A 10,151-nucleotide genomic window follows, 5' to 3' on the forward strand; every position below is an offset into this window, starting at 1 on the left:
ATGGGGCTAAAATGAAACACCTTTTAAAATGTAACGCTTCTCCTTTGGCATCTGCATCCTTATTTATTTTAAACCTTCTTCAGTGTTCTGGTGAGTTTAAGTCTTCCAGTACCGCAGAGTGTGCAACCCGAAATACGTGAGTGAACTGTTGCCAACGGCTCTGAGCAAGCACGGGGCATGTTTCAGATTACACTGCGTTTTCTTGTTCGGATCTGATCTCCTTGCTGGGAGAGGCTGAGAAAGGCAGCTCTAGGGGATTTACTTCTAGCAGCAGCAGTAGCACATGATCCCTCAATCGCGTGATTCTCGGCACTGAGGACTAATGGGGAGGGTGAAGCAAAAGCGAACGCTGCCCTGGGGAAGCAACAGCAGTTTCTTCTGCTTGTGGGGCTCCTCCACCAGCCGGACGCTTCATGGCTTCTCCCAGGTTAGAAACCTACTGCTGCCCAAACCGGGATGCAGCTACGCAGCTAGTGATGAACTTCCAGCCTGAAGTCTTCTGCGGAGTTTGCATTGGCAGTGCCTCGGTCAGTCTGCTACTGACCATCCTGCAGCTCCTGCCGAAGAAGGGACAGAGCCCGCGCAAGATGCCCAAGGCTTCTTCCTCTTCCACCATCCTTCTCCTTATCTCCATTTGTGACATCCTTGGTGGTTTAGGTAAGTGCCAGCTTGATGCCCCTCACCCTTGCTATAGCAGGCTGTTGTTGCTCTGAGGTACCGTAGCCAGGTGAAGCTGGTGAGTGGACAACAGAGATTTCTGAGGGAAACGTGCTGTAGGTATTAACGGGGAGTTTTGGGCTAAGCAAGATCAGAAAATGGTGGGCATTTGGGTGAGAAAGATCTTGTTTAATAGCTGTAGTTTAGAAGCAAAAGCTCTTCACAAATCTACACCAAAACCTCTGCTTTAAAACAAATCAGAATGTGGAAGAGTGGCTGGTTCTCAGGGTAAGGCATAGAAGTGGAGGTGAGGCAGCGTACTTAAAACAAAAGCTGTCATTGAACACCTAGCTGATCCTTCGGAATAAGTTTGAAAAACATTTCCTACGCGTCTTTAAATCCCCTTGGACCGAGTTTGCCATCTAGTTTAGGTGCCAGCCACTTTCTGGGCCCATCACATCAACAGCGTACAAATTTGAATTGTAGCTGTACACAGATCGTGCTGGACCCGGGCTTTTGAAACATGGGCGAAGCTCCCTTATCAGGGACAACCTGCTGCCCAGCCCCTGGCTGATAGGCTGCAGGAATAAAACAACGGAGAATAAAACAAAACTCGTGAGTCAAAATGAAACTAAAGCTGACACATCAGTGTATGGCATTTACTGCCAGATTACATATAAATTACCATGACACGTGCTATGAAAATACAGGATGAGATTTTTTCTACAATAACATTTTTGCCCTCACATTAGATAACAGAAGTAGTGCTGTTTGTAAGTCTCTCTTGCTGATTGAGAACTGAGTAGGATTTTAGAACTTTTTGCCCTTTCATATGTAGCCAGGTTCTCTTATGGTATGTTACAAGTGCCACTATTAAGACAAACAGTAGAGAGGGAAATAAAGAAAGAGAGATATGGAAAAAGCCTGTGTGCATTCACCTGGAAAAGGTCCTTTCAGTCAGATAAGGCCAGCGATAGAAAAAGTTATTTTTCTCCCTTTCATTGGCGAACTCAAACTATTTATCCATCATTGCCTTTGAATTAGACTCACTTCAGTGGGTGGGAAACTGTTCTCTCGTTGGGAAACCTGGTGGGCTTGTTCTGCTGTATGTTGGTGCTCTAATGCAGATTTCAAGCAAGCCCAGAAAATCTCATTGACAAACTTAAATTAATTAAAAAAAAAGGGTGTTGTTCACACCTAATTAGCCCTGATTTCTTCAGTCCTGTGATAGAGAGGAAAAGAGCTGCAAGTAAAAACAATGACAGCGAAACGTGGGAAATAATAACTTCTGGTTTTGGAATGAGTGATTATAGAGAAATGTGAATATACACCAGTAAACCTGTAAAGAGTTACTGGGTTATGTCAGTCTGTCAAATGCTGCCCAATTCATTTCAGGGAAGTGCCTGGCAGTATCTGTAGGTAAGTGAGAGTCAATCTGCGTAAGGTCTCAAGTCCCAGCAGCTTCAGACTCTCTGGGCTCCTCTCCCCGAGCGATTACACGGACGTTTAAATAGTGCAGTTGTTCCTGCGCTGCTCCTCTGCAGCTGCAGCCTTGCTGTGAACAGACGAAATCTGGGCTGCCATGTGAAATATGTGGCCGGGCAGAAGCATGTGACTCAAATCACACCAGCCGATGCAGAGCATTAATACACTGGTTTTTTTCTTTAGGTGTGATCTTCAGGTCGAGTGTGTGGCTAGGCTTCCCAGGATTCATAGCTAACATTTCTGCGGTGAATGGGACCAGCGTGTGGCCTTCGGCCTTCTGCGTGGGGAGCGCGGTAGGTACAGAGATCGTGTCCCCTTCCTCCTGCCCCCGGCTGGCACTCCCTCCTCGTGGGGAGTCTGGAAGGCAAACCACTGTGTCCGAAAGGAAATGCAGCTGTGAGTCACGGCCTGGATATGACGGATTTGGCCTCTGCCACACCCCTGCAAGTCCGTTTGTGGCTCCAGCCGAAAGCCCAGGTCGGGGCGGGCAGGGTGCGGGGTGCCCATGGTGCGTCTGAGGGCGCAGGGCAGCCCGGGACACGCTGGCCCCAAGCTTCTTGGGGTACTGGCTTATCGCAGGAGTGCTGGGATAGAGGAGCTCAGACCTGTACTAAAGTCAGGGGTGCAGAGGTGTAAGGGTACAGACATCACTGTCTCGGTTTGTGCTGGCACAATACCCCGGCAGCCCCATCACACCCACAGCACAAGGGTATCTGGCCACCTTCCCCAGCAGAAATTACAGCCCGTGCAGTGGCGTCTTGTGTGCACTGACAGAAACCAGCAACTCGGTAGCTTAAATTACCTTTTGCAGTGCGAGGGTGTGTTTTAGGCACACGGGGATGGCCAGATAAATATACCCAAAGACGCAAAGCAGCTGCAGATGTTCTGTCCCTGCCATGCGGGATGACAGCTCAGATGGCTGCTTACATGGGCGTTCAGGAGTGACCACGTCTGGCCAAGCCTAAGTATCTTCTGGGTTAAAAAGCTTAGAATAAGAAAATGTAAATGCATTCCAAAAAGGCAGATTGAAACTCAGTCACAATCACAGTACTGTCCCAGACACACAAGTTCACTGTTCAAGAAAAGAGGCCATGATTTTTACCAAAACATGGAGAATGACAAATAAGACAGATCATCTCTTTGCCCAAATTCAGTAGGAACAGAGGGTGCCCAAGGAATTAATGCATGAACAATAGCAGCATTAGCTTTACAATTCAAAGTTTACAACATAGAAGAGGATGTGCCACATGTAAACAAAACTATTCAGCTCCAGTATTTTATAAATAAAACAATACGTGCCAAAATGCAGCCCACTGTACCCTGTATGCCTATATAACAACAATTTCAGGCATACGATAAAGTTGTGCTGTAGAAGCCAGTACCAGTTGTGCTCATCTATTGGTTCTCAGTTCTGTCATAAACGTTTCACTTTTGCTTATGAGATGCAAATGTTGATTTTTTTTTTTCTTTGAGGAAAGGGAAACCAGCAACATCAGTATCTTGTAGCAAGAATGTCCTATTGAAAAAACGTGTTTCCCTGTGTCTTAAATTTAACTTTCTGGCCCTTAACACAAAAAATAATATTTTTAAACAGTGACAAAGATACTGTATGCAGGTTGTTTGTTTTTCATTTGGATCTCAGGTTAGATGGTGAGCAGCATAGCGGTCTACCACAATTTTTATTTTTCCTTTCTCGGGCTCCAGCAAAGTGCTGTAATCCGAGTCAATTGCTAAATTTAGATTTAATTATACTGGAATGAAAAATAACCCTCCTTCCACTCACTTCCCCTAACATTCTCATGTGTGTTAATACGATGTTTCTGACTCTATTTTATTTTTCTTTCAGTACTGTTGTTTTATTTCCTTTTTAACCACAAGCCAACACAAACTCCAAAGAGTGAGGCCTTTAGGCATCTCCTTTGAATAACAACCTCTGGTGTCCAGAGAGGTAACCTCTCAGGCACTCCAGCAAAATGTGGCATTTTGCAAAAATAGAAAGGTTTTGGGTTTATGTGGATCTGATTTATATTATTTTTGAAGACAGTCTTGTCTATGTTGGATTTTCCAGGTGGAAAGACCCAACAGTTTATTTTTGTATGCATGTGTGTGTATAGTAAATGGTGCAACTTTTAACTGTAAATATGTAAAAATGCAGGAGAAGTTACATGCTGAATGCTAGAGAGAAAGTGCATTACAAGGAAACCGAGTTTTATTTCCTGGCTGCTGTGCACTAGGAAAATCCTCTCTAAATTGGAGAGATAGGGATTTGATGGATGGACTGGATGGTCTGTTGGGTGGATGAGGAATTGGTTGCATGGTCACATCCAGAGGGTAGCAGTCAACAGTTCAATGTCCAGATGGAGATCAGTGACAACTGGTGTCCCTTGGGGGTCCGTACTGGGACCAGTACTGTTTAGTACCTTCATCAATGATGCAGACAATGGGAATGAGTGCACTGTCAGCAAGTTTGCAGATGACACCAAGCTGTCTGGTGTGGTTGACATGCCTGAGGGATGGGATACCATCCAGAGGGAGTTGGACAAGCTCGAGAAGTGAGCCTGTGTGAACCTCATCAAGGCCAAGTGCAAAGTCCTGCACTTGGATCAGGGCAACCCCTGGTATCAATACAGGCTGACATATGAATAGATCGAGAGCAGCTCTGAGGAGAAGGACTTGGGGGCAGTGTGCGCTGGCAGCCCAGAAAGCCAACCGTATCCTGGGCTGTATCAGGAGAAGTGTGGCCAGCAGGTCGAGGGAAGGGATTCTCCCCTTGTACTCTGCTCTGGTGAGACCCCACCTGGAGTGCTGTGTCCAGCCCTGGGGACCTCAACATCAGAAGGATATAGACTGGTAGGAGCGAGTCCAGAGGAGGCCACAAAGATGCTCAGAGGGCTGGAGCACCTCTGCTATGGGGACAGGCTGAGAGAGTTGGGCTTGTTCAGCCTGGAGAAGAGAAGGCTCCAGGGAGACCTTATTGCGGCCTTCCAGTACCTGAAGGGGCTACAAGGAAGCTGGGGGTGACATTTTTCAGTGGTTCTTGTTGCAATAGGACAAAGGACAATGGTTTTAAACTAAAAGAGGGCAGAATTAGACTAAATATAAGGAAGAATTTTTATTTTTTTTTTTACAGTGAGGGTGGTGAAACGCTGTAACAGGTTGCCCAGAGAGGTGGTAGATGTTCCATCCCTGGAAACATGCAAGGCCAGGCTGGAAGGGGCCCCGAGCAACCTGATCTAGTTGGAGATGTCCCTGCCCATGGCAGGGGGTTTGGACTAGATGCACTTTAAAGGTCCCTTCCAACCCAAACTATTCTGTGGTTCTATGAAAATGTCATGGTGTTTGAATCAAATACTGAATAATTTGTGTCAAAAATGACTAGAGGTAGGGTCTACACCCAAAGGAAATATTTTCCAGCTTGATTTACCTTTTGGAGGAAGGAATGGTAGATCTCTATTCACTGACATTCGGCTCAGTAACAAGTATATTGGCTTGCAGTTGTGAAAGGATGCTGCTATGGAGCCGTGACAAAGGATATTCAGGTAAGAATTGAAAGAGGGCTTGGAATGAAGGTAATCTGAATGTTAGAATAGTTCCAGGCTATTACAAAGAGCCAGCTCCTGCAGGGGAGAAATTTGGAATTTATAAACAGCGGCAAAGGAAGGTTACTTAACGTATATAGGCTCATGGGAAAAATGCATAGGGTCAGGTCATGAACACTGTGGAATTTAACTTGACTTGAACCTGTTTCCTTTGGATTTTTATTGAAGAAATCAGTCAGGGAGTTCAGTATGGATAACGTTTTCAGAGGATGAGTGATATTTTTGTTAATGACCTTTTTTTTCCCTTAACAACCGTTCCATAAATTGGGCCCTTGTGCATGGAGAAAACGCTTGTCACATGCCGAGCCCAGGATGCACAGGCACACTGTGCTGACGACTGACCTCAGCTGTGTTTTCATGCCTCAGCTACTGAGAGAATACTAAGAAATTTTAACCTTAAGTTAAAACATCCACACTATAAACTTCTTCGGGCGTCACTCACGACACTGAAGGTTAGGACTGGAGAGGTAAATAACAGCTTTCCTCAACAACAGAACAAGCAGTGCAAGCAAATGCTGTTCAATTTACCCATGACTTGACCCGCTGGCTACAGCGATTCTGTTCCTGTGATTTTGAGTAAGATCTCATACTTCATAATCTCAGCTGGAAAACACACACACGTCAAGAACAAATCACCAGGCCAGAGGTTTGAGTCCCTCCCCTGTCCACAGTGGTGCTTGGGAAGCAGCTGTGACACTTGGCATTCTTTTCCCTGCAGATGTGGATCCAGCTATTATATAGTGCTGGCTTCTGGTGGTTGTTTTGCTACGCTGTTGACTCTTACTTGGTGGTAAGAAGATCAGCTGGACTGAGGTACCAGAGTTTTAAAGCTCTGAATGTGTTATTTTCCTTCCGAAACTCTATGCCCACGTTTGTCTGCAGTTGTCTGAGTGTGTAAGTGAAGCCTGTACAAACACCTGATGTTCGTACGGTTGCCGGGTAATGATGTGGATGAGAGGTGTGCTGAGTGCTTAGATTGCCAGGGCAATGCTCAGATATTGATTTGTTTATGTCCAATTGGAATTTAAATGCAACTGAATTCATTTAAGCTTTGGAAAAATAGGAAACAGATCAGGCTGTATAAAGTTTATTGCAGCAAGATGCTGTTACTGTCCCTACTCTGTACTGGAAATTGATTCTTGCAGCAAAAAAAAGTGTTATCCTGAAAATAGAGAAGTGGGAAGGGGGAAGTGCTGGCTTTCATGTAGTTCATTCTCCATGGTCTTTTTTTCACGTTTTATTTTATTCACTTTGCATTGTGGTCATTATTAAGCTTCTGATCACATTTGTAAAGTTTTAAAGAAAAATGATGCATATCTACTATACATTTTTCTGCAATGTCTGTAACAGAAGAACCTAAACACTTTGGAAAGTACCATACTATAATACCAGACAGAAAATATAAGGTGTTTCTAAGTTGGTTGCTAGAAGGGTTAAACCACAACAAAGGGCAAAATGACCTTTGGTTGCCATTGCTAAGTGTGGAATTACGTGACTCTACCCAGAGGAGTAGAGCAGTCAGGTACTGGAGACATGGTTCACCTGGCAGATGTTACGAAAACAGAGATTTCTGAGTTAAATTCAGCCCGTGGAGAACAAACCTGATTTTGTAATGTCCCATAGTTCTAGTCTGAAACAACTAGGACCTACCTTCTTCCCCCACCACTGTTAAAAAAGAAAATCATGTGTATTAGGGCCTGATTCTAAGAGCAGGGTGAACAATGAAAGACTTTTGACACACAGAGATCTGAACTTTCCTATGATGGGAGCAGTATTCGAGTCCAAAGATAAACATAATTCTCTGCAAATTACAGGAGGGCGCTTTATTTGCCTGTTTGGCTCCTTTAAGTTTTAATCCCCTAATTTGCTCTCTGCATGAGGAATGAAGGATGCAGGGGGTCCTTTTGGACTTTTGAGCATAAGGGAAAAGCTTTCCAGCCTACAGGTTGGAGGGCACAGGCCTGAACAAGTGCTTTGGCTCATCCTTTTTGTGACATGAGCCCACCCGTTTCACCTTAGCTTAATGTCCTGTCAGTGTTGTTCTGCACCGTTCCGTACCTGCAGAGCTCTGTTTCAGTGAGGCCCCTATTTTCACGTCGCAATGTGGGAAGCGTGAGGTTTAGTGTCTTTAACCACGCCTGTCCTGTTTGGTGCCTGCAGTACCATCGTGCTGTACCACATGATGACCTGGGGCCTCGCAGTGATGTTCTGCGTGGAGGGAATCGCACTGCTTTACTACCCTTCCATCTCCAGGTAAGCAGGGATCTGGGAACGGCCCGCGAAACCATAGCGTGCTCTGGCATTTTGAATGTCTTTTGGTCAGCTTTAGAGACAGAGGTCCAAAAGTTGGGATTTTTTGATCCCTGGCACGCACGTCCCTGAGTCAGTGCGATCCTAGAAATGCCTGCCTGGGTTTTGGAGGGCCCTGGAGAAACACGCCCAGCAGTGCAGGCACTCAGACATGCTGCAGGGTGAGAGAGCCTGTGACAGAGCTCCTGCTGTAAGCTACTGTTCTCCCACTCTGGGTTTCAGCTCTGCATTTGTCCCTTTAAATTGCAGAAAAATGCACAGATGGTGCATGTTAATAACTTTGTGTCCCATGTGAACTGGTGGTGAAGGTCTGTGGATTAAATGTTTAGCATCTGTTTGTTTCATTCCTTTTATTTTTTTTTAAGTTAAAAGTGATATATAGAAAATAGCCAGAACTGTTAAATGTGGGGGAAAAAACCCGCCTGAACTGCTAATGATTTCTTCTCAGCTGTGAAAATGGCTTGGAGCATGCAATCCCACATTATGTCACGACCTATGCCCCGCTCCTGCTAGTGCTGGTGGTCAACCCAATCCTGTTTAGGAGGACAGTATCAGCAGGTATGTTCCTAATGGCCAGCACGAAGCAGTATGTGTTATTCAGCAACATAACAGTAACGTGTAAGTCACGCCTGTGCATCCAGCGACGCAGGATAGCGCCTCATTAAATCACAAAGATAGAGCAAGGGCTGGGAAGGAATTGCCAATTGAAATGAAGGTACTGCCTGGATGGGACATGTGCCCTGGAGACGCTCTGATTACATACCCAAGCCATGCTGCCATAAACCTCTACTACAGACTGGCAAAGGTGTTTCTATGCTGCTAAATGACTCTTGATTTGAAGTATTTTAGGCAGTGTATAGTGGATGCTTAACTCTACCATGTATTGGTCCCAACCTGGATTTTCAAATGGAATATTTCTGGTTTAAGGATGATATTGGTGAGATCTGAGAGTTGATTTAACTTCTCGGCAGCCCTGGCGCTAAAAATCCTGAGATTATGAAACAAATGGGAATGGTACACAATTCAGATGGGATCATGAAGTTCCCGTTTAATTTGTTATCCAGTCCTTTGAAGAAATGGGACTGAAAAAAAGCTACTTTTCAATGCATTCTTTGCATGTAATACGATCAGTTCTAGACGTTTGCAGTACCTGAATTCAAGCTTATCATCTACACATTCAGTATATAAAACCAGCAACAGAAGACCTTGTATTCTCAAAGATCAGCCTTCATCCCATCGACCCTGCATCCCTCCCTGATACTCACTTTCAAAGGAACAGTTGTTCTTTTAAGAAGTTTTTCCTATAAAAAGTGGTACTTCTAACGGGAAAATGCACACTGAGTATATTTGTGTTTGTGCATATGCATATTCCTTGTGATAGCCGAACAGCGTGTGGCATACCTGTCCGGTTTTGCTCACATTACACCTCCAGGATTCAGAGGTGTAGCCAACGCTGTTTCAGCTGCACAGTGAAATAAAACGTGCCCGGTCAGGTACGGTGTGTTCTATTTCATGCTGAAGATCACATCATAAACACATCACTGTAACACACATTATCTAGAAGTTGTAAGGACTACCCTTTTGTTGTAAAGGAAAAGTGTTGACCATACTGTTGTCTGTTTTCAGTGTGATTGAGAGAGGAAAAAACTGCTAGTGGGGATATTACCCGTTTTAGGAATCCACAGTATGTGTCCTTCTTTTCCTTTAGCATTAAGGTGTATGTGAGATTCCTTGATGATGGTTCTTCCAGCTTCTGAACGGCTGCTGGAGGCAAATCCATGTGTTCCTTTGCTCTCTCTTTACAGACATTTATTTTTGAGATCCTTATGCCTATAACTGACAAGATGCACATAATATTAATGAACATAATTGTGTTCTTTCCAGTTGCCTCCTTACTAAAAGGAAGACAAGGGATTTACACGGAGAATGAGAGACGCCTGGGGACAGAGATCCAGATCCGCTTCTTCAAAATCATGCTGGTATTCGTTATTTGGTAAGAAATGTATTATTTTGTTTTAAACTGCCTTTTTCCCAGCTGGAGAGGCTCGGGGACAAGAACAGTCTGATGGGTTGATTCATTCCTGCACCTGGGTCAGGGCA

The 10,151-nt window shown here is 44.7% G+C and overlaps 1 protein-coding gene across 1 annotated transcript; it reads left to right on the forward strand.

Annotated features, from left to right (window-relative positions):
* Window positions 1-413: 413 nt before the first annotated feature.
* Window positions 414-10,044, forward strand: GPR143 (G protein-coupled receptor 143; the record flags this gene model as incomplete). Its single annotated transcript, XM_010160384.1, has 6 exons — window positions 414-657; window positions 2,326-2,435; window positions 6,460-6,554; window positions 7,902-7,994; window positions 8,500-8,609; window positions 9,936-10,044. Coding segments are annotated over exons 1-6 (761 nt in total), but the record flags the coding sequence as incomplete, so codon positions are not given.
* Window positions 10,045-10,151: the final 107 nt, after the last annotated feature.

The sequence above is a fragment of the Eurypyga helias genome, unplaced genomic scaffold, assembly GCF_000690775.1.
Source record: "Eurypyga helias isolate BGI_N326 unplaced genomic scaffold, ASM69077v1 scaffold25141, whole genome shotgun sequence".
NCBI classification, from domain to species: domain Eukaryota; kingdom Metazoa; phylum Chordata; class Aves; order Eurypygiformes; family Eurypygidae; genus Eurypyga; species Eurypyga helias.